Consider the following 25,798-nt stretch of genomic DNA (forward strand, 5'->3'; position numbering starts at 1 on the left):
CAACAAAGAGGGTTATATATCTATTCACTAAACTGCCATCGTGTCTACTGGTACTAAATGAACCACCCTCTTTAATGCTACCCTTAGACTTTCTGTTTCCAATGGGGGCACACAGGTTTACATGTACACAAACATGTAGAGAGTCTGTTTACAGTAAACCTACCTGCATAGCTAGATTTTGTCATATTAACTTCAACAGGAATTTTTTTAGTGGACCCAATTTGGTTTGTTCTGGGGAGACACGAAGGCTAAGTCATAAAAACTAGGCACAAGTTGCTTCTCATTTCCCACATAGAATACACTTTACACCCAGCTCTAAAGAAACAAGTAAAATGCCCAGTTCAGGTACCACCTCCAAGGATTTGACATGTGATCCAGGCTGTACATTCTTTTCCACTCATGGGATATTGGCATCACTGGCTGGGCCAGCATTTATTGTCGGTCCCCAGTTCCTCTTGAGAAGGTGGTGGTGAGCTGCCTTCTTGAACCACCACAGTCCACATGCTATGAGTAGACCCACAATGCCATTCTGGGGCAGTTCCAGGATTTTGACCCAGAAACAGTGAAGGAACAGCAATACATTTCCAAGTTAGGATGGTGTGTGTCTTGCAGGGGAACTTGAAGGTGTTCCTATGTATCTGCTGCCATTGACTTTCTAGATGGAAGTGCTTGTAAGTTTGGAAGGTGCTGCTTAAGGACATTTGGTAAATTGCAACCTTTAATACTGAGGAAGTGCAGCATTTTCACAAGTAATTTTCATTGAATGGGAAGTTTAGCTGAGGCCCTGTGTTCCCTTGTCAAGATCACATGGAGCTTCATGAAAAGACAAACAGGGAAGTTGTCACTGCGTGAAAGTTGGTTGACACATTTCCCTATAATGTGATGAAGTTCGGAAGTACTGATATAGTTCATGATGTGCATTGAAACATTCTGAGGATTGTTTAGAATTAGTTTGTGGTGCTTGCCAGTACATGATAATTGGCTTGATTAGACTTTTCACATTTCGTTGCTTGCCCGTACATTACATTCAACAACATTGTTGCACTCTGCTGCTGGACAAATATCCCTGCTCTTTGCCAAAAATATTACAAATCCCAGGTCTTAAAACAAGGGTGTTGGTTTTGATGTTGGTGTGAACACTAACTATGAAAGCAGAAGACAGGTTAACCTGTTTCTAGTTACAACTGTTCTGGTAACCATAGGGAACACCTTAAAGTCCAGTGTTCATTCCAGAGAGCAAAGAAGCTGCCTGGAAGAGAATTAGACCTGTGCTGTCACAAAAGAGGCAGTCCACTGGGTCAAGAATTAGTTAGGAAGCAGGATTCAGAAACTAATAATAATGGGTACTCAAATTGGCAGGCCACTGGCGATACCCATGGGATCTGTTGGTACACTCCACTTTTCACTTTATCTTGACATGGCCTATTTACAAGAAGAGTGATTTAGAGCGGCACTGTGGCTCAGTGGTTAGCACTGCTACCTCACAGTGCTAGGGACCCTGGTTCGATTCCAGCCTCAGGTGACTCTCTGTGTGGACTTTGCACATTCTCCCTGTGTCTGTGTGGGTTTTCTCCCACAATCCAAAGCTGTGTCAGGTTAGGTGAATTGGCCATGCTAAATTGTCCACAGTGGTCAGGGGTTAAATGCAGATGGGTGGGTTACTCTTTGGAGGGTCAGTGTGAACTTGTTGGGCCAAAGGGCCTGTTTCCACACTGTAGGGATTTTATGATCTAGATCCAAGTTTGTTGATGGCACAAGGAGAGGCTTTCACAGGAAAGTGTAGATGCAAGCAAAGATTTTCACAAAGTCATTGGTTGATTAAATGAGAGAGCTGATGTGTAATAGGTGGGGACCAAAATGGGTAGTATGCGATCACTCACATTGAAACTGAGGTAGTGCGATCAAAGTTGTAGTGATTAGAGCGAGGTCAGCCAGATGGGCCTCACTGAATATGAGTTCCCTGATTGGGGCTGTTACTCTGGTCCGATCAAAGAGCCCTAGCTGATACATATAAAGATGAGTGACAGAGATTCTGTTCACTCTGAGAGCTGGCTGTGAGGAAGCCAGACCTGTGTCAAGTAGTTTGCGCGTGTGAATAAAGGGTAACTTGGTGACGGGACACTGGCCTCTGTGAAGTTACTTCAAAATTGTTTCAAAATGTCAAAATGCTAGATTTTGAAAGTGAGCTGAGAGATTTAGCTTTCTAAGTACAGCAAAAAAAGCATACAAGGTTACTGGGTATTGACAAAGCTGAACTTAAAAGACTACTCAAATATTTTAAAGCTATTCAATCATAGAGTCTGTAGGCATCATTAGCTAGACCAGCATTTATTACCAAAACATTGTTCTTCATTTAAAGAGGGGAGAAGTACAAAGGACTGAAAGCTGTACAGGGCTCTGGTTCAGTCCCAGCTGGAGAACTTAGGAAGAGGTGTTGTAAGAGGTTATGGTCTTGGAAGGGGTGCAACACGATTCACCAAGTGATGCCAGAGCCATCAGTTACAAAGACTAAGCCCTATTCCTTTAAGTAGTGATGGTCCAAATAAAGTAACCAATGAAACAGTGCATTCCGGTCTATTGCTAATGAGTGTTAATTAAGCAGAAATTGCTTGGCTGGCTTTGGGCAAGAGCAAAGAATGAAAGATGGCTATTCCATACGAGGAGGAAGCATGTGCCAATACGCCAGTGAGACAGCCAGAGCTCTGAAATTAATCAAGCCAATTTCAAGGAAGCTATCAAAAGAGACATGAGATTGGCCAAAGCTACAAAGCTGCCCGTGCCTTTGGGTGAAATTTGATCTAAAATGCTGCTGTGAGGTTTTCTGTGTTGAAGAACTTCGATAGAGACGAGTATTAAATCAATTTACCAACCTGTCCTTCCCTCTGTGACCCACTCCTCTCTTCTAATGAAATGGCAACAGTCAGATTAAAGCCGACCTAGTTCCGGAGTCCTAGTCATTATCCTCGAGGAACTGACTGCCCAGCTTTTTCAGCTGACATGTTGAGATCCCTTGCCTGCTTTCTGTAAAGCTTTACATATTCATAGCAGACAGTCCAAGACCTCATTCGTGAAACAACACAGCCATGCAAACATTTGGAGTAAGATTTCATGTAAGAAGTCTCATCGAGACTTGACTTTGTTTCCAACCTTGCTGAGTATACTAAATTTAATCTGAAAACGCTCCGAAAGGACTTTATGTGTGCTGTACCTTTGTGATGTATGAGACTAATTGAACATATCAAATTGATGACTACACCCACCCTGTGATCCAATTTCTATCTTCCAGTAAAATGAAACCAATCCATTCAAAAAGTCTCCTATTACCAAATACTTGTCTTTGTTCTCAGGATCTGACTGCTTGTCTTGATTGAGTCACCTTAGTGTCATATAATCCCTAAAGCGCTGGAAGATGCCATTTGGCCCATCAATCTTGCACCAATCCTCCATGCAGCATCCCAGCCATGTCCCCTGCATTTTCCATGGCTAATCTGTGGCACAGTGGCACTGCAGTTAGCACTGCTGCCTCACAGCGCCAGGGGCCCAGGTTCAAGTCCAGCCTCAGGCGACTGTCTGTGTGGAGTTTGCACATTCTCCTGTCACCATGTTAGCCAACCTCCAGTCTTCTGGCAACTCACCTGTAACTATCAATCTTACAAATGTCTCAGCAAGGGGCCCAGCAATCGCTTCCCACAGAGTTCTAGGTCCTGGCGATTTATCCACTTTTATGAGTTTCAAGACATCCAGAACTTCCTCCTCTATAATATGGATATTTTCAAGATATCACCATCTATTTCCCTACATTCTATGCCTTTCATGTCTTTTTCCACAGTAAACACTGATGCAAAATACTCATTTAGTATCTCCGCCATCTCCTGCAGTTCCACACAAACGCTGCCTTGCTGATCTTTGAGGGGCCTTATTCTATCCCTAGTTACCTTTTTGGCCTTAATGTATTTGTAAAAACCCTTTGGATTCTCTTTAACTCTATTTGCCAAAGCTATGTCATGTCCCCTTTTTGCCCTCCTGATTTCCCCCTTAAGTATACTCCTATCTCCTTTATAATGTATAAGGATTCATTTGATCTATTTTGTCTATACCTGACATATGCTTCCTTCTTTTTCTTAACCAAACCCTCAATTTCTTTTGTCATCCAGCATTCCTACACCTACCAGCCTTTCCTTTCACTCTAACAGGAATATACTGTCTCTGGACTCTCATTATCTCATTACTGAAGACTTACCGTTTTCCAGCCGTCCCTTTACCTGAGAACATCTGCCCCCAATCAGCTTTTGAAATACCGTCAAAAGTAGCTTTCCCCTAATTTAAACCTTCAACTTTTAAACCTGGTATATCCTTTTCCATCACTATTTTAAACCGAATAGACTTATGGTTGCTGGCTCCAAAGCGCTCCCCCACTGACACCTCAGTCACCTGCCCTGCCTTATTTCCCAAGAGTAGGTCAAGTTTTGCACCTTCTCTAGTAGGTACATCCACATACTGAATCAGAAAATTATCTTGTACACACTTAACAAATTCTTCTCCATCTAAACCCTTAACACTATGGCAGTCCCAGTTTATGTTTAGAAAGTTAAAATCCCCTACCATATTATTACCACCCTATTATTCTTACTGATAACTGGAGATTTCCTTACAAATCTGTTTCTCAATTTCCCTCTGACTATTAGGGGGTCTATAATACAATCCCAATAAGGTGATCATCCCTTTCTAATTTGTTCGGAATCACTGGATTGCAATTTAATAGTTGACTCTCAGACTTAGAGGCTCATTCTGTTGTGGGCCCAAATGTTCGCAGGATATCCATCTGAGTTTTCGCGAAACTCCGTGGTCCACTACTGCACCATGTTCTTCATTGGGTGACACTTTGGCCTTTGAGACAGAAACTCCTCTGTTCAAATTACACTCCAAAGAGCTGAGCTTAACGAGGCTGACACTTTTTTGCAGTACTGAGGGAGGGCTGCACTGTCTGGCTATTGGATGAGACTGTACTCTTGGTTTCTATCTGTGCTAGCAATTGACCGACATGGAGCATCATTTTGAAGAGCAGCTAAGGGGTTCTGCTCCATGTCCAGCAATACAGATATCATGGAACAAACATTGGAAAAGAATGGTTTTTCAAGGATGAGACTGTGAGATAATTGGCTCTCACATAAGAGAGCATTTCAAAGACTCAGTGTTGTTTGTAAAAACTCTTTTGAGATGCCTTGAGATGTGTGAAACCTCTTTGATTTTTTTTTTGACAGTATGTCTATCGGAGGGAGAGGATCAGCTTTCGTAAATCAGTTTTGAATTAGTCAAGTGACATTTAAGGAAAAGTAGAAACAGAGACGAAGTCTGTATTTAATCTTTCATTATCCTTCAGAAAGAAGACCAGAGAGTAGCTGTTATTGAACGAAACATAGAACATACAGGCCCTCCGGCCCTTGATGTTGCTCCGACCTGTGAAATCAATCTGATGCCCATCTAACCTACATCATTCCATTATTATCCATATGTATATCCAATGCCCATTTAAACGCCCTTAACATCAGTGAGTCTACTAGTGTTGCAGGCAAGCCGTTCTACACCCCTACTTCTCTCTGACTAAAGAAACTACCTGATATCTGTCCTAAATCTATCACCCCTCAATTTAAAGCTATGTTCCCTTGTGTAGCCTTTACCATCCGAGGAAGAAGGCTCTCACTGTCCACTCTATCTAACCCTCTAATTATCTTATACAACTCGATTAAGTCGCCTCTCAATCTTCTTCTCTCCAAAGAAAACAGACTCAGTTCCTCAGCTTTCCTTGTAAGCCCTTCCCTCCATACCAGACAACATCCGAGCAAATCTTGTCTGAACTCTTTCCAAAGTTTCCACTTCCTTCCTATAATGCGGTGACCAGAACTGCACGCAATACTCCAGGTGCAGTCTTGTACAGCTGAAGCATGACCTCGTGGCTCCGAAACTCAACCCACCTATCAATAAACACTTACACACCATATGGCTTCTTAACAACCCTGTCAAACAGGTTGGCAACGTTTAGGCATTTATGTACCTGGACATGAGATCTCTCTGTTCATCTACACTGCCAAGAATTTTACCATTAGCCCAGTATTCTGCATTCCTGTTGCTTCTTCCAAAGTGAACTACCTCACACGTTTCCGCATTAAACTCCATTTGCCACTTCTCAGCCCAGCATTTTCTGATTCAGTATGTGGATGTACCTACTAGAGAAAGTGCAAAACTTGACTACTCTTGGGAAATAAGGCAGGGCAGGTGACTGAGGTGTCAGTGGGGGAGCCAGCGACCATAATTCTATTTGTTTTAAAATAGTGATGGAAAAGGATAGACCAGATCTAAAAGTTGAAGTTCTAAATTGGAGAAAGGCCAATTTTGGCGGTATTAGGCAAGAACTTTTGAAAGCTGATTGGACGCAGATGTTCGCAGGTAAAGGGACGGCTAGAAAATGGGAAGCCTTCAGAAATAAAATAACAAGAATCCAGAGAAAGTATATTCCTGTCAGGGTGAAAGGGAAGGCTGGTAGATATAGGGAATGCTGGATGACTAAAGAAATTGAGGGTTTGGTTAAGAAAACGAAGGAAGCATATGTCAGGTATAGACAGCATAGATCGAGGGAATCCTTAGAAGAGTATAAAGAAAGTAGGAGTATACTTAAGAGGGAAATCAGGAGGGCAAAAAGGGGACATGAGATAGCTTTGGCAAATAGAATTAAGGAGAATCCAAAGGGTTTTTACAAATATATTAAGGACAAAAGGGTAACTAGGGAGAGAATAGGGCCCCTCAAAGATCAACAAGGCAGCCTTTGTGTGGAGCCACAGAAAATAATGGAGATACTAAATGAATATTTTGCATCAGTATTTACTGTGGAAAAGGATATGGAAGATATAGTTTGTAGGGAAATAGATGGTGACATCTTGCAAAATGTCAAGATTACAGAGGAGGAAGTGTTGGATGTCTTGAAATGGTTGAAGGTGGATAAATCCACAGGACCTGATCAGGTGTACCCGCGAACTCTGTGGAAGCTAGAGAAGTGATTGCTGGGCCTCTTGCTGATATATTTGTATCATTGATAGTCACAGGTGAGGTGCCGGAAGACTGGAGGTAGGCAAACATGGTGCCACTGTTTAAGAAGGGTGGTAAAGAATAGCCAGGGAACTATAGACCGGTGAGCCTGACCTCGGTGGTGGGCAAGTTGTTTTGGAGGGAATCCTGAGGGACAGGATGTAAATGTATTTGGAAAGGCAAGCACTGATTTAGGATAGTCAACATGGTTTTGTGCGTGGGAAATCATGTCTCACAAACATGATTAAGTTTTTTGAAGACGGAACAAAGAAGATTGATGAGGGCAGAGCAGTAGATGTGATCTATATGGACTTCAGTAAGGCGTTCAACAAGGTTCCCCATGGGACACTGATTAGCAAGGTTAGATCTCATGGAATACAGGGAGAACTAGCCATTTGGATACAGAACTGGTGGTGGTGGTGGAGGGTTGTTTTTCAGACTGGAGGCCTGTGACCAATGGAGTGCCACAAGGATCGGTGCTGGGTCCTCTACGTTTTGTCATTTACATAAATGATTTGGATGCGAGCATAAGAGGTACAGTTAGTAAATTTGCAGATGACACCAAAATTGGAGGTGTGGTGGACAGCGAAGAGGGTTACCTCAGATTACAACAGGGTCTGGACCAGATGGGCCAATGGGCTGAGAAATGGCAGATGGCGTTTAATTCAGATAAATGCGAGGTGCTGCATTTTGGGAAAGCAAATCTTAGCAGGACTTATACACTTATTGGTAAGGTCCTAGGGAGTGTAACTGAACAAAGAGACCTTGGAGTGAAGGTTCATAGGTCCTTGAAAGTGGAGTCACAGGTAGGTAGGATAGTGAAGAAGGCGTTTGGTATGCTTACCTTTATTGGTCAGAGTATTGAGTACAGGAGTTCGGAGATCATGTTGCAGCTGTACAGGGCATTGGTTAGGCCCTGTACATTGCATGCAGTTCTGGTCTCCTTCCTATCGGAAAGCTGTTGTGAAACTTGAAAGTGTTCAAAAAAGATTTACAACGATGTTGCCAGGGTTGGAAGATCTGAGCTACAGGGAGAGGCTGATCAGTCTAGGGTTGTTTTCCCTGGAGCATCAGAGGCTGAGGGGTGACCTTATAGAGGTTTACAAAATCATGAGGGGCATGGATAGGATAAATAGGCAAAGTCTTTTCCCTGGGGTCAGGGAGTCCAGAACTAGAGGGCATAGGTTTAGGGTGAGAGGGGAAAGATATAAAAGAGACCTAAGGGGCGACCTTTTCATGCAGAGGGTGGTACGTATATGGAATGAGCTGCCAGAGGATGTGGTGGAGGCTGGTACATTTGCAACATTTAAGAGGCATTTGGATGGGTACATGAATAGGAAGGGTTTGGAGGGATATGGGCTGGGTGCTGGCAGGTGTGACTAGATTGGGTTGGGATATCTGGTCGGCATGGACAGGTTGGACTGAAGGGTCTGTTTCCCTGCTGTACATCTCTATGACTCTATAACTCCATAAAGTTAGTGAGGAACAATCTACCCTTCACAAAATCATGTTTACTATCTGTAATCAAATTATTCTTTTACAGATGATTATAAATCCTATCTTTTATAACTTTTTCCAACATCTTACCCACATCCAAAGTACGATTCACTGGCCTATAATTGCCAGGGTTGTCCTGACTCCTTCTTAAGCAAGGGAGCAACATTTGCTATCCTTCAGTCTTCTGGCACTACTCCTGTGACAATGATGTCATAAATATCAAAGCCAAAGGCTCTGCAATCTCCTCCCTGGCTTTCCAGAGAATCCTCGGATGAATCCCATCGGCCCAGAGGTCTTGTCTATTTTCAGTTCTTCCAAAATTGTTAAAACATCCTCTTTGTCAACCGCAATCCCATCTAATTTAGTAGCCTGTTTCTCCATATTCTCACTAACATTGCTCTTTTCCAATGTGAATACTAATGAAAACTATTCATTAAACACTTCCCCTATGTCCTCAGACTTCACACATAACTTCCCACTACTATCCGCCAACTTCTCATGTCCCCTCCTGGCTCTTCTTAGCCCTCTCTTTTCTGGCTAACTTATAACTCTCAAGCCCCCTCACTGAGCCTTCATGCTTCATCCTCACATAAACCTTCTTCCTCCTCCTGACAAGAGCTTTAACTTCTTCAGTAAACGATGTCTCCCTCTCTTGACAACTACCTCCCTGCCTGACAGGCATATACCCGCAGTAGCTGTTCCTTGAATAAGCTCCACATTTCAATTGTGCCCATTTCCTGCAGTTTCCTTCCCCATCCTATGCATCCTAAATCTTGTCTAATCACATTATAATTGCCTTTCCCCCAGTTCTTCCTCTTTGTCTGCGGTATATACCTATCCCTGCCCATAGCCGAATTGTGGTCGCTATCGCCAAAGTGCGCACCTATCTCCAAATGTTCATTCCCCAGTATCAAATCTAATATGGCATCGCCCTTTGTTGGCCTGTCTTCATATTATGTCAGAAAACCCTCCTGTGCACATTGAACAAAAACTGACCCATCTAAACTACTTGAACTATAGTATTCCCAGTCAATATTGTGGAAGTTAAAGTTCCCCATAACAATTACTCTGTTACTCTCACTCCTATCGAGAATCATCTTTGCTGTCATTTCCTCTGCATCCCTGGAACAATTCAGAGGCCTATAGTAACCTCCCTTCAGGGTGACCTCTCCTTCCCTGTTTCTAACCTCAACCCAAACTACCTTAGTGGATGAGTCCTCAAGTGTTCTCTCAGCTGCTGTAATACTACCCTGGATTAACAATGCCACACCCCCTTTTCTTGTTCTTACTGAAACATCTAAATCCCAGAATCTGCAACAACCATTCCTGTCCTTCCTCTAGCCATGCCTCTGAAAAGGCCACAACATCGAAATCCCAGGTTCCAACCAATGCTGCAACTTCACCCACCTTATTCCGGATGCTCCTGGTATTGAAGTACACAAATTTCAAACCAACACCCTGACTGCTAGTGCCCTCTTGCGACCTTGTAAACCTATCCCTGACCTCACCACCCTCAACCTCCTGTACACTGGAACTACAATTCAGGTTCCCAACCCCCTGCTGCATTAGTTTAAACATCCCCCCCCCCGAAAGCATTGGCAAATTTTCCCCCCAGGATATTGGTACCCCTCTGGTTCAGGTGAAGACCATCCTGTTGGTAGAGGTACCACCTTCCCCAGAAAGAGCCCCAATTATCCAAGAATCCAAAACCCTCCCTCTTGCACCATCCCTGCAACCACAAGTTCAGCTCCACTCCCACCCTGTTCCTCGCTTCACTAGCACATGGTACGTGCAACAAACCAGAGATAACAGCTCTGTTTGTTCTAGCTCTAAGCTCCCTGAATTTCTGCCTTAGATCCCCACCTTTCTTCCTACCTATGTTGTTAGTGCCTGTGTGGACCATGACTTGGGGCTGCTCCGCCTCCCCCTCCCCCTCAAGAATCCCAAAAACATGATCAGAGACATCACAAACCCTGGAACCTGGGAGGTAACACACCAACTGTGAATCTCTCTCATTCCCACAAGAACCTCTTATCTGAAACACATGAAGAATGGCAAGTAACTGTTAAGTCTGTCAGTGCTGGCTCAACTAAATTCAACTCTGTTCAATGTGGTTACATCAGTGAAATAATATTAGATTAGATTACTTATAGAGTAGACCCATTCCCCTACACCGAACACGATAGGCAATTTAGCATGGTCAATTCACCTAACCTGCTCATTTTTGGACTGTGGGAGGAAACCGGAGCACCCGGAGAAAACCCATGCAGACATGGGGAGACTCCACACAGAACCCGGGTCTCTGGCACTGTGAGGTAGCAGTGCCGCCCATGAGGGTAATAGGCTGAGGTATGGGTGATGTGGTGAGTTATAATGCCCTGTAATCTTCTCAAGACCTGGTTTTTAATCTACATGAAAAAGGCAAAAGTCAAGGCCTAGAATGATGGTTTTACAGAGGGCAGTTTTATACATTTGTCTCTAAGTTGGAACGATTGTTGCATATACATATGTAAGCCATTTTCTTCCCCATAACTGAGGAGATTATAAGATATTGTCATCTGTCTTTTACATCAAAACAACTGATTAATGCTCTTTATGAATTGACGTCAATTATATTATTAGCCAACATCTTCCTGAAAGGCTGCATCTTGCTGCATGTGAGAATAATTAGGCTCTTTGTTGAACCTTTCAGTTTGAATGTTATTTGCACAGTAATTTGTCAGAAATGTGAGCTGGTAACATGCTGAGAGACAGCAGGGACTTTAGTGGATGGTGACCTCTGCACTCTGGAGATGGCACTGACTCGATGACGATCTCAGACCAGGCAGCAGAGAGTGCTGACAAGAGCTCCTGTTAGCCCTCCTCTCTGTTGGCCTGTTGAGAGACTGCACTGACGCAAGTGGTGCCTGACTTTGAGTAGAACAGCACGTTAATCTGGAATTGGCGCACAGTAAGATGGGGCAGAAATTGGATGTCAGGAACAGCAAAGGAGCAGGCTGGGTAATTCACGAGTAAAATTTGGGTAAGATCAGTCAGAAAATTCACTAGACTTCACGGTGAAAAGCTCGGACTTTGTCAAAAAGTGTAAGAGGTCCAGAGGAATGTTGGAGAGGGATGAATTTGACTCAAACCAGGCATGGAAAGAGACATGAAGAGAAGGGGATAAAAATGGGTTGATGGAAAAAAGAGCCCTGAAAGATAATTTTTTTAAAATATGCAAAGGGATGTAAACTTTTCAATTTGAAGTTATGAACAATTAATTGCAGGAATAAATCTGAACAGCTTAAATGTTCCTTTTTCTGGGCTGGAGTGTTTCTGTAATGCTACATTAGCAACAATCAGAATATTATCAGACCCATCAGATAACAGAGCAGAATTAGGCCATTCGGCCCGTCGGGTCTGCTGCACCATTCGATCATGGCTAATGTATTTCTTCACCCCATTCTCTTGCCTTCTGTCCCCATAACCCTTGATCCCTTTATGAATCAGGGACTTATCTAAATTACTGTCTCAAAGACACTCAGTGACTCGGTCTCCACAGCCCTATGTGCCAATGAGTTCCACCGATTAACCACCCTCTGGCTGAAAAAATTCCTCCTTATCTCAGTTCTGAGGAAGAACTATTGAGACCAGAGAACAGGGGATGCAAATATTTCCACTGTGAGAGTGGAACTAAGACGTGTCTTGTTCCTAAAGTGAGCTGAACTGATTCCAACTAAAAGAAAGTGAGGACTGCAGATGCTGGAGATTAGAATGGAGAGTGTGGTGTTGGAAAAGCACAGCAGGTCAGGCAGCATCCAAGGAGCAGGAGCAGTCCTTCATCAGGTTCCTCATGCCTGAAATGTCGACTCTCCTGCTCCTCGAATGCTGCCGAACCTGCTGGGCTTTTCAAGCACCACACTCTCGACTCTGAACTGAAACCAAGTTGATTTATGTTGGTGAAGTTGAGCTGACATGCTGGGAGGCTTTCTTTATTGGCAACTGAGAGTGTTTCCTTCTGCACCAGATGGTCTGACAGAGAAGGAAGAGACACCCTTACCGCAGAGTGGGACTTAACAGGGGAGCTGAATTCTCCTCTCATTTTATTCTCCCCTAGTGTATAAATGTCCAGTGTATAAATAATTGTTAAGCTGACAAAGCCTTGGGAGCTAGGCTCTTCATGTGAAATGGGATACAATAGTAACTCTCAGAATGCTGGTTTCTCACCAACAGATTACGAAAGTTTCGGGAGAAGTGAACCATCACTAACTACTGGGTGCGCTGAGAAAGCTGAAGTACGATTCTCTTCAGCGTAAGAGGAACAGAAGAATCTGTGCCTTTTTCAGCAGAGAATGCAGAGGTTTCCTGCGACTTTATTTTAGACTTGCCTGAGCAGCTCGTGATATTACATCAATCATCCTGAAGTTTCCGCAATGGAACTATATCTCAATGCAGTCAACATGTTGGACAGCATCAGTGCAAAGAGAGAAATAATGTTGAGGTTTCATTTGCTGGTTATTTCATTCAAGCTGTTACCAGGTCAGACATGTTACCTCTGTTTCTGTTCACAGATGCTATCTGACTGACTGAACACTTGCAGCATTATCTGCTTTCTTTCATTTGAAATGTCCAACATCCCTTATTTTGAGCTTTAAGATAGCGACATGCGGAAAAGGAGGAACCTATTCAAACCATTAGATCTGTTCCATCATTCAGCTGCATCACAGCTGATCTGTAGTTTAACTCCTTGGCTCCATTTCCCTACCAAAAATCTCCTTAAAAGGATAGAACAGCATCTAAGATATATTTTCTTGTCAACCTGTTCAGGGATGTTATTCTAAACCTCAGCAATACGTGGGTCTTGAACTCCGGCTCTCCTGGCTCAGAGGTGAGGACACTAGCCCCACATTCGTCAATTCCCTGAGGGACCAAAGGTTTGTGTAAACCCAGTCTTAAACGGATGCAGTGATAAAGTAAGCCCAACCCCCTTTGCATATCATAGACTTAGGCCTATGTTGTTTTTTTCTTCCTGACTTGCCAACCAGTAGAAACAGATATGTCTATGCAATCAAGCCCATTCATTCAGAATCTTGTACGTACTACTCTTAAAAACTTTCAATACTGTAATCGACCTCCCCCCCCCTCAACCCAGCATCCATATCCTTTCTAGGGGCAGGATTTTCCGTGAATTTTCACTAACCTATCCATGTGAAAAGACATTGCGATTGCTTTTCTAATTGATATGGCTATAATTTTAAGATATTGCCTCCTTCTTTATGATTTCCCTTCAACAAGAAGTAGGCTCTCTGCATTTACTCTGTGGAATCCTTTTTAACACGGCATCTAATTACGCCAGTGTTAACAATTACTGAAGGAAAGTACTCATAGTGAAAGCTCTAATTGAACATGTCCGCACACATTTCCCGATGCAACAAAATTCATACTGAAATTCAAGTCAGTGCCTCAGAATTGCCTCTGTGCTCAGACACCACACAGGCTTAGCACTCCCCAGTTCTAGTAACATATGGCACTAGTGTTCACAGACTGGAGCAGGTGTGGCTCAGTGTGCGGCTCCGAGTAGCAAGTCCCACTGCCAGGACTTGTGGGCCACCAGAGGAACCCAGCTATTGGTGCACATGCACCAAGTGCTTATGCACCAACCTGGAAAAATGACCGAGGATTAGTGGCATGAAGGGTAGCTGACTGTAAATCCAATAATGAAGGTTGATATGGAAAGTAGTCAAACAGTATTGTGCCAGCCACTGTAACATGGGAAAATAGAAGGAAGAACGAACAGTCTCAAGTTGCAAGAATATTCTGATGAATTCAGTAAGATACCAATTTCATATGGGAGTAATATAACCTGTACATAACTTTAAAGTATTTATTATATTTTAATATTATCATTGTGTTATTATTTGTGTTCTGAATTAACTAGTTATTTTAACTCTTAATCTGGTGATGCCTGTTTTTGAAATTTTCATCCTTGCTTTGGAATGTATCCACCTCACCCTTCTCTATCTCAAACTGTACCTGTGATTGATGTCTCTTGCCCTTCCAAAATTCAATGTCTTGTACGTAACTGGATGATAGCTATGCATTCAGACATCTAAATCGTGTGTTTTGAAATCTCCTCCTTCTCGATCTCTTTGCCTGTCAATCCAATGCTCCTTGAATTTATTTTTAATTTATTTTTTCAGTGGAGCATTAGTGCTTCCAGCCTTTGTTGCTTGTTCCTAACTAACTTTGAATTGAGTATCTTGCTTGCCCATTTGCTAAGTGTTATGGCTAAACGCAAGCTTGCACTGGACTTTCACAAGCCACACAATAAGTGGAAATGTTCAATCATGAGAAATAGTCAGTTTATTTCTGTCTTCTGCTACTGTCCAGAAATTTTCACCATGTTTCTTCAAGCTTATAAAAATAACTCGTTCATTAGGAACAAACTTTTTTTTGACAATAAAGTATTATTATGTGAAATTCAAATATGTCTCTTTAATCCCAAACACACGTTTCATGCAACAGACAAGATGATACAGCTCTGCAGAGCGTTCATGTTTATTTAAAGAAATGTAACAGAAAAATGGACCAATCGCTTAACCTCAGCGATGAAATGGGAAGTCTGCTCACAGTCCAGTCAACGTTCTTTCAACATTTTCATAATACTGCCATCTGTATAATTGATGAGATTTTCAAATCAGTCTTGAGTTTAGATTAGAGTCAGTTGGAAATGCTGATATTTGACTTTCCAATATTCCCAAAACATTTCAGCTAAGGGGAAATAGCAGATCCTTGCAGCCAGTTCTGCCTCTGTGTTTTCTAGTTAACTTGTTTGGGAGAGACGGAGCAAGCTGTTTCCCTTCTGTTTACTCAGCTCGGGGCACAGGAGAAAACATCAACTCCAATCCAAGAGCAACTAAACAGAATGCTAAGCCTTCAGCAACTATTTAATTAAAATCATAAATCCCCTCACTCTTAAAGGCTTGGCTTACACTTTGTAAAGTGTATGTGTTATGTAATGCACTTTAACCTTCCAAGCTCCAAGAGACTGCAAGGTAAAACTTGTTCAATCCAGAAGATGTCCAAATCCTCCTCACCGAAGAAGAATCATACCCACTCAAATAGTGGCTTCAAACAAGGGCTTTTGCCCGAATCATCGATTTTCCTGCTCCTTGGATGCTGCCTGACTCGCTGTGCTTTTCCAGCACCACACCCTTAACTCTAATCTCCAGCATCTGCAGTCCTCACTTTCGCAAAGCTGGCTTCGGTTCAGCACTATGTTTGACTGTGGCTTCCTGTACTGTGAATGGGAGTGTCACAGCCTTGGAGTGGGACCTGAACCAAGGGCCATGTAGTTCATTGGTCAGAGCATTAATAACTGTGGCTATCTACTATAGGTCTGCAGTTACACGTGGTCAAAAGCAAATTAAACATTATAGGCTTCTTGCTACAGGATATTAGTGCGCTGGAGAGAATTTTACACAAGTAGTTTTTCATGGTCCTCCATTACTGAGACTAACTTTCAAATAGTATTTATGGAATTTAAAGTTCCACCAGCTGCTATGTCGAGATTTACATCAGAAGGTTAAAAACTCAATAAATGCAAATTAGTTCAACAGAATAGAGGCTGCTGGCCAATATCCTAGACTCGGAGAATTGTTACAGAGCTGAAGGAGAATATTCAGCCCATTGTGCTTCCATCTGCTCTATCCTCTATTCCCAATCTCCTGTATTTTCCTCTTAGCCTTCCATAACATTATTATCCAATAAAAAAGCACCCAGTGCGCTCTTGAAAGTCTCACTTGAAACTGCCTCCACCACATTTCCAGGCACTGCATTTCACAACCCCTAGCTGTGCACTGTATGAAAATGTACTCTCATATCACCAGTCATGTGGCCTGGTTATTTGAATTTTTGTCTGCAGGCAGGATTAAACATGCTGATGCAGAGGGGAGCAGCTGAGTGTGAGGAGAGTGGGCAAGCAGGTGGGAGCAGGTGAGTAGAAGGCCTTGAGGAGATGGAGATGGTCTTGGAGCATTTGAGGGTACTTAGTGGGCAGGTCAGTGGAGGAATAGTGGAACAGAAATTGTTGGAGAAGCTCAGCAGGTCTGGCAGCATCTGTGGAGAGGAATCAGAGTTAACGCTTCAGATTGAGTGACCCTTCCTTAGAACATGATGGAGGTCGGACGGAGTTCAGGAGTAGGCCACAAAGAGGGACACAGAGGAGGAGAGATGGATGAGTGGGGTTTGGGCCATAGAGAGGTGAGGGGAGGAGAGGGGTAGTGCGAGGGGAGGACGGATGGACCTGGAGGAGAGATGTAATGGTGGAAAAGAGTGGGGAGTCGGCATGGATTGGGAGAGGGAATGAGGAAGGGGCATGGGACATGAGGATGAGATAAAATGAGGAAAGGGTAGGATGTTGAGGGGGAAGGGAGGAGAGATTAGGGAATTTAAGGGAGGCGAGAGGAAGGGAGGGGAATGGAGGAGAGGGCAGGGGGTGGACAAGGGAAATAGGCAGCAGAAGCGAAGAATGAAGGGCAAGTCCAAACCCAGTGCTGTATTCACTGAAAAAAAAACAATTATTTGCTTCCATTTAATATCAAGGGCCAGGATCATTTGTGATCATTGCTGGCGCCTGAAAAACCCAGCAACATTAATGGGGATTGAATTGATATTATCAGTGCATGGAAACAGGATAGGGCCATTCAGCCCCTTTCTAGTTGATTTCCCACTCAGTTAGGTCTTGCCATCCTCTGTAACTCCATACCACCTAACTATACCCCAAACACAAATCTATTTATTTCAGTTTTGTGAACTCTGTTTGACCCCCAATTATCGCACAACAGCTCTAGATAGAGAAGTGCCCCTTGATCTCAGTCTGAAATTACCTGGCTGTATATTTCAGAGAATCATGCAGGCACAGTAGGCCATTTGGCCAATGGTGGCTGTTTTGCTTCTGTTACTTTTCTCTATTTCCCTGTGTGCCACTTCTATTTCAATAATCACCCTCTTGGATGCCTCAACTGAGCCTGCCTCCTCCATTGTATTTCCAACGATTTGAGATCTCGTTCCATGTACGTGATTCAGGGGGAGTGCTTTTCACTGGGTTAAATGGGGAGTGGGACGACCAAGCAGTTGTCTGCTTATTCAATCAAAGTACATCATTTTAAAATAAACCTTGAGAAACAGCCTCACCCCTGAAAAAAGCAATGTATCTCGATTATCCAGGGGATACTGGAAATCTGAAAGTAAATACTCAGCTGGTCTGGGCAAGCATCTGTGATTATATGGAAAAACAATTATCCTTTATGGAAGTTACACTTCATCAGATCTATTTCAGAGTCATCATTTGATCAGGGACACAAATTGCGCAGAATCGCTTCAGGCTATTACTGTTACAGATAAAACTGACAGCACTGAAACAGGCCATTTGGCCCTGCAGCACTCTGCAGGTGTTTCTCATGCTCTGCACAGAGTTCCATATTCTTTCCATCACATTCAGCTCACCCAGTCGTCCATTATGTTCTCTGTAATGGAAATGTTTGTAACATGGGTATCACTTTCACATCCCTTCTGCTGACCACTCCCAGAAGCCTGCTTGGATTGTGGCCATCCCATGACTTTCATTTCCTGCTCCCTCAGTGGAGCATGGTTAGTGGGTATACTTGTGGTTACAAAATGGTTGCATGCAGCTCTGATGTGTTTGGGATTGATGGGTCAACAAGTGGGTGCACTATTTTCAGTAGGCCTCTGTGCCTATGGCTCTGCTGCGTACAGTACTTGGGGTTGGGAGACGCATTTCAATTGTGTTCAATAGAGATGCTGCAAAAACTAATTGAAATCAAACTGTTGAGTTTCCTGGAATTTCCCCATCATGTGATGTTTATGGAAAGCTGCTGATTTCTGGGAAAAGCTGATTCAATCAGCCAACATTTGTCAGTGAGCTGACAGAAAGCTTGGTAAATGATTATTTTAAAACGCGTTTCCTCTGCTAAGGCTAGAAATTATCAAAAGGGCGGATAATTACTTTGAACTTTTCAGCAGAGAAACAGACCATCTGCCCAAGTTAGGCAGTGTACAAGTGTGTAATGTCACATCCTGAAACATGTTTCCTAGTCTATCATCACATAGCCACAGGGAAAAGCAGCACAATTAATTCGATGATTATTCCACACTGCATGGACAAGGAGACAATGGCTGTATGACTGATCACACCACGTTGTGTATTATGTACATAGGGTAGAGTACCAGCATTGTCCCTTTATTTGCATTCACCTGTTAGAGCTGGCAACCACAAACGCACAAATATTTAATGACAGTTGGCTTGTCAGCTGCAGTACACAATGGTCTGAGCCAGTGAGTTCTGCCTTTCAAGAGATCACTATGACTGAAACAACAAAGGTCCCACCTGGGCTGCAGTCAAAGCAGAGGCAAGCAGACAAATTCTACGAGAAGCTAAAAGTCACACAACACCAGGTTATAGTCCAACAGGTTTAATTGGAAGCACTAGCATTCGGAGTGCTGCTCCTTCATCAGGTGGTTGTGGAGTGTAAGATTGTAAGACACAGAATTTATAGCAAAGGTGATGTAATTATATATTGAAAAAGAACTGGATTGTTTAAGTCTCACATCTTTTAGAATGACCGTGTTGGTTTCAGTTCTTTCATATGTAAATTGCAAAACTTTTTTTAAAAGTTACATTCTCAAGTGTACACCCCAGTCCAACATGGCTTCTCCAAATCATCTAAGAGAAACAATCTTCACAGATCGTTTTTTTTCAATGTGACCCCATTCTATCGCTTGAAAATTAACTCGGAGCCCAGATGCCAGCAAAACCAAAACAGCAATAAAACAGCTTGGCAACATTCAAGACTTAATTATTACTGTTTGCATGTAATAGAACAACATACAGCAACACATCATTTAAACAAGAACCTTTCAGACGCTTTGCAAAAGTCTCAGCCAGGATTTTGTGATGGCCACATCATCGATTCTGAAATGTAGAGGCATGTGAGGATCCTGCAAAATCCCCATTGTAGCAGATCCTGAAGGAATTTCCCGAGAAATTGAAGGTTTCACTGGGAGGGTTGCCCAATGACTCAAAACACTCCAAAAGCCAAATGGCCGAGTGCTGCTCTGATTTTCTATGTTTCGAGAAGGTGTCATCAACCACAGTTTTAGAAATGCTGGTTTAATGTATAAACCAGGTGCGCAGGCTAATATTATAGGGAGCACCGGTTTAAGGTTCACCACAGCAGCTTGTGAAATTTAAGTTCATTGAGTAAACCTGAAAAATAAAGACCTCAGTGATGGTGAACATGACCACTATCTCGGATTGCTGTCAAGATCCCATGTGGATCACTCATGGCATAGAGTCATACAGCATGGAAACAGACCCTTCAGCCCAACCAGTCCATGCTGAACATAATCCCAAACTGAACTATCCCACCCACCTGCAAACCTCTCTTATTCATGTATCTATCCAAATGTCTTTTAAATGTTGTAATTGTACCCACATCCACCACTTGCTCAGGAAATTCATTTCACACTTGAACCACCCTCAGTGTGATAAAGTTACCTCTCTTGGCTTTTTTAACTCTCTCTCACCTTAAAGATTTGCCCCCAGTCTTGAAATTTCCCATCCTAGGGAAAAGGCAACTCCCATTAACTCTTATCTATATATCTCATTATTTTACATACTTCTACCAGGTCGCCTCTTAAACTCCTATGCTCCAGTGGAAGGACGTCCGAGCCTATCTAGTCTTTCTGTATAATTCAAACCTTTCATACCCAGCATCATCCTGGTAAATCTCTTCTGAACCCTCTCCAACTTGATAATATCCTTCACGGAAGGAAATCTGTCATCCTTACCTGGTCAGGCCTACACGTGCCTCCTGACCCTTGACAATGTGGCTGCCTCTGAAACTCAGGGGCAGTTAACATAGACTGCACTGCCCACATGTCACTAAAGAAACAAAGTGGAGTGGCTGGGAGAGTTGTCCAGGAAAGTGATGCTCTTAAATATTGCACATGCTCAGCATCACTGTCCAGTCCCCAGCAGCTTCAGTGAAGGGTAGACTCTTGGTTCTGGCTCCATAACAGGAGAATTGAGAGTAGGTTGTGATCACTGAAAGGAGTAGAGAAGTTGGGAGGTCATGTTGCAGCTGTACAGGACATTGGTTAGGTCGCTTTTGGAATATTGCATGCAATTCTGGTCTCCTTCCTGTCGGAAGGATGTTGTGAAATTTGAAAGGGTTCAGAAATGACTTACAACGATGTTGCCAGGTTTGAATTTTACACATGAAAGAAGTGAAACTATCACTGTATTCTAACAGATGAAAGGCTTACCAGACAATCACTTTTTCAATGTATAATTTCAGTTACATCACACTGTAAATTTTTGCTATAAATTCTGTGTGTTAGGATTGAGCCCTCCACTACCACCTGATGAAGGAGCGTCGCTCCGAAAGCTAGTGTGCTTCCAATTAAACCTGTTGGACTATAACCTGGTGTTGTGTGATTTTTAGCCAGGGTTGAAGGATTTGAGCTATAGAGAGAGGCTGAATAGGCTGGGGCTGTTTTCCCTGGAGGTCAGAGGCTGAGGAATGACCTTACAGAGATTTATATAATCATGAGGGGCATGGATAGGATACATAGACAAAGTGTTTTCCCTGTGGTGGGAGAGTCCAGAACTAGAGGACATAGGTTTAGGGTAAGAGAGGAAAGATATAAAAGGGACCTAAGGGGCAACTTTTCTCGCAGAGGGTGGTACGTATATGGAATGAGCTGCCAGAGGAAATGGTGGAGGCTGGTACAATTGCAACATTTAAAAAGCATCTGGATGGGTATATGAATAGGTTTAGGGGGATATGGGCCGGGTGCTGACAAGTGGGACTAGATTAAGTTGGGATATCTGGTCGGCACGGATGAGTTGGACTGAAGGGTCTGTTTCTGTGCTGTACATCTCTATGACTCTTTTTCCACTGTGTGCTAACATTATATCAGTCATGGAAATATAGGCAACGCCTCTCCTCTGGGTTAATAAGGTGTGGGCTCCTTCAGGCTGAATCCCTCAGTGTAGCACTGAGGGAGGTCTATGCTGGCAGATGTACGGTCTTTCATTGGGACACAAGCCAAAGTACAAATTCCAACAGCACTATTTGAGGAAGAGCAGGGAGGTTTCCCTTTGTGTGCAACTTTTGTTTCTCAACATCACCCGAAAATAAAATTGATTATCTGGTCGATTTTGCTTTCGCCTTTGGCGAAACCTGCTGCGCACGAATTTGTGGCCACACCCCTGGCAGTGCAGCAGCAAATCCACTTCATCAAAAAAGTGCTTCGCTGGATAAAATACAGCGGGCCGTCCGAGGTAGTGGATGCGGCAGATGTCGACAAATTTGACAGTTCATTCAGTCAAATGTGATTTTATTGCCCACCCAAACGCCAACTCAATTTCTAGGAGAAAGTGAGGACTGCAGATGCTGGAGATCAGAATCGAGAGTGTAGCGCTGGAAAAGCACAGCAGGTCAGGCAGCATCTGAGGAGCAGGAGAATCGACGTTTCAAGTAACATTTCATTCCTTATGAAGGGCTCTTGCCCTGAAACGTCGATTCTCCTGCTCCTCGGATGCTGCCTGACCTGCTGTGCTTTTCCAGCACCACTCTCACGATCAACTGAATTACTGCTCACCATGTGGCAACAGTAACTGGTGCTGAGTGTTTATTGTAAACTGATCACTTTAAAGTCCCTCCAGTTCCTCTTTTCTTGATGGTGTACAGGCGGCTGCTGATTGGTCACTTCCTATGGTTACAGAGTCAGGCAGTTGCTGTGATGTATTCTGCGCTGACTTGGCCTCAGATCACTCACAATGCTTCCAGCAGAGCATCGGATCTTAAAACAGTAACAGTAGAGAAAGAGATTATTCAGTCCATTGTGTCTATACTGGCCCTTTGCAAGAGCATTTGCTGCTCCCTCTCTTTCTGCAATTCTTGTCCAATTTCCTTTTGAAAAACACATTGAGTCTCTCTCTCTCTCTCTGTTCTTCACCTGTTTAGGTAAGCTCATTGCAGATCCTAACCACTCACAGTCAAAAAAAAATGTTTGCATCTTGCACTTAAAGGAGGTGATGGCCTTGCAGAATTATCCCTGGACTGTTAATCCAGAGATCCAGGTAATGTTCTGAGGTCCCAGGTTTGAATGACACCACGGCAGGCGGTGGAATTCAAATTCAATAAAAATCTGGAATTAAGAGTCCAAAATCATGAGGGGGTCAACACTTTCTCCTAGAAATTGAGTTGGTGTTTGGGTGGGCAATAAGATCACATTTGACTGAATGAACTGTCAAATTTCTCGACATCTGCCGCATCCACTACCTCGGACGGCCCGCTGTATTTTATCCAGCGAAGCACTTTTTTGATGAAGTGGTTTTTGCTGCTGCACTGCCAGGGGTGTGGCCACAAATTTGTGCACGACGGGTTTCGCCAAAGACGAAAGCAAAATCGACCAGATAATCAATTTTATTTTCAGGTGATGTTGAGAAACAAAAGTTGCATTGCGATTGTCAGGAAAATCCCATCTGATTCATTAATTCCCTTTAAGGAAGGAAACTGCCATCCTTACCTGCTCTGGCCTTCATGTGACTCCAGACCCACAGTAATGTGACTGATACTTAACTGCCCTCTAGAATAATTAGGGAGGGGCAATAAATGTTGGCCCAGACAGCAATGCTGTCCATCCTGTGAATGAATTAAAAAAAACAGGCTAGCTTCTTTTGGGGGGCTGTGAGGTTGTCAGGTCGATTAGCTCAGTTGGCTGATTTACAACATGAAGTGATTCACACAGCACTAGTTCAATTCCTGCACTGACTGAGATTACTGTGAAGGGCTCTGCCTCTTTTTTTTTATAGATATTTTTATTAGAAATTTAACATTTTTACAAGTTTACAAAAATAAACAAAACTCTCAGATATAAACATTGATATACAATTAGCTCAAATATACAATAGCCAAAATTTGACAACAAAAAAAAACAAAAAAAAAACAAAACAAAACAAAACAACAAAAAAAAACCCCAAAAAAAAAACAACAAAAAAAAACAAACAGACAAAACTCAACTATCTACTAATCTAACCTACAACTAACCAGGGTGTATATTTAAGTCTCTTACATGCTCGGGATGTGTTAACATCAGATATGATAAAACCCGTATTCGTGCGGGATTCCTCCCCCGAGGGGCCGCGGACCAGCCAGGTTCGTAGTCTCAATTAAATAAAAGCCCTTGTTAGGATAGCCGAAATATCTGTATTTATGTAATTCAAAAAGGGTTGCTATATTTTATAAAATAATTCGGTCTTTCGGTGCACCATATTTGTAAGGAAGTCAAGGGGAATACATTCCATAATTAGTCTGTGCCAATTTGAAAGTCCAGGGGGGCCCTCCGCCACCCAGTTCATCAAAATATTTTTCCTTGCACAGAAAGAAAGAATAGAAAATAGTCTCTTCCCGTACGTGTCCAGGGAGGGAAAGTTCGAAAAGCCCAAGAGGAGAGATACGGGGTCCACTTTTATTTCCGTTCCTAAAATTTCTGTCAGGGTACTTGCTACTTTAGTCCAATATCCACGGATCTTATGACAGGTCCATAAGCAATGTACAAGAGTGCCCACCTCTATTTTGCATTTAGGACACATTGGAGATGCTCCTGCCTTAAATTTTGCCAATCGAACCGGTGCTATATGGGCCCTATGAAGTATCTTCAGCTGGATAGCCTGGGTTCTGTTACAAATAGTAATTCTTCTAGCATTTTCCCAGATATCATTCCACGTTTCTGTGGAGATTTCTAGTCCCAGATCCTGATCCCATGTTTTAAGCAGATTATCCATATCTCCCGATACTTCATCATGTAGCAAATGATAAATATTACTGACGGAAGATACCCCCACTGGTCGTAGGACACTACATTCTCTATCGGATTTATAAAGACTATCTAATAACGTAGTCTTCTTCTGTATAAAATCTCGAATTTGGAAGTATCGAAAGAGGTCTCCATTGGGTAATCCGAATTTCTGACGCAGCTGTCCGAAAGACATCAGGACCCCATCTTTAAATAAATCCCCAAGACATGAGATACCCCTGGCTCTCCAGAGTTTAAAAGTGGCATCTGTTAACCCCGGTTGGAATCCCCATGCTCCCACTATCGGTGCATAGGGGGATGTTTTATGTGAATTACCCTCATTTTGCCGCATTATATTCCAAGCCTTGATTGTATTCAGTATTATATGGTTTTTACAGTGATCTGTAATGATTTTCCTCTTGTCTGAGAATAAAAGGTTAATAAGTGGGTATTTTACTTGAGAAGCCTCGATGTCCAACCAGATTGATTGTGGATCAGACAAGACCCAATCAGCTATATAACTTAATAGGGAACTTAATTGATATTTCCTAAAATCTGGGAAGTCCAATCCACCCCTTGCCTGTGGAAGCTGTAGCTTCTTCAGCTTAATGAGGGGTCGCCTATGGTTCCAGATAAAGGAACTCAGCCAGCCGTATAATTTACATAAAGCTGTCCTCGGCAGCATCACCGGAAGCATTCTCATAGGATATAGGAGACGGGGCAGGATATTCATTTTGATTAATGCTATTCTACCCAGCCAGGAAATTGGCAGGTCTCCCCATCGCTGGAGGTCCTGCCTTATCCTTTCCAATAAATACACAAAATTAGCCTTATACAACTGACCAAATACTGGAGTAATAAAAATGCCTAAATATAAGAAACCCTCCAGGGACCAGCGAAAGGGAAAAAGGGAACCGTCCGCTAAGCGGGGTATCACAGCAAGGCCACCCATTGGCATAGCTTCCGATTTTGAAAAATTAATTTTATAGCCTGAGAATGCACTAAATGTATTAATAACTTGGATTAAGCGAGGTATGGACATCAAAGGGTTACTGAGGAATAGAAGAACATCATCTGCATAAAGGGTAATTTTATGTTTACCTGTACCAATCCTTGGGGCCACTATGTTAGGATCAGCTCGTATAGCTTCTGCTAGTGGTTCAATTATTAGCGTGAATAACAATGGCGAGAGGGGACATCCCTGACGGCAGCCCCTACCCACACTGAAGCTATCCGAGCCTAATCCATTGGTAACCACAACTGCTTTGGGATCACTATACAATGTTGAGATCCATTTGGTAAACACCTGTCCAACACCAAACCTCTCCAATGTGTAAAACAAATATGACCATTC

The 25,798-nt window shown here is 42.9% G+C and overlaps 1 protein-coding gene across 2 annotated transcripts in view; it reads left to right on the top strand.

Annotated features, from left to right (window-relative positions):
• LOC122541373 (hepatic and glial cell adhesion molecule-like) overlaps positions 1 to 15,042 on the top strand; it is a 69,174-nt gene extending 54,132 nt beyond the window's left edge. For both annotated transcript variants that reach the window (XM_043678088.2, XM_043678091.2), the window contains one exon: positions 12,790 to 15,042. In XM_043678088.2, the coding sequence (XP_043534023.2) occupies positions 12,790 to 12,814 (25 nt within the window). In that variant the 3' untranslated portion in view covers positions 12,815 to 15,042. The remainder of the gene's footprint in view (positions 1 to 12,789) is intronic.
• Positions 15,043 to 25,798: the final 10,756 nt, after the last annotated feature.

This window comes from Chiloscyllium plagiosum, unplaced genomic scaffold (assembly GCF_037043375.1).
Source record: "Chiloscyllium plagiosum isolate Xiang-an unplaced genomic scaffold, Cpla_swu_hap1 HiC_scaffold_35, whole genome shotgun sequence".
Classification (NCBI taxonomy): Eukaryota; Metazoa; Chordata; class Chondrichthyes; order Orectolobiformes; family Hemiscylliidae; genus Chiloscyllium; species Chiloscyllium plagiosum.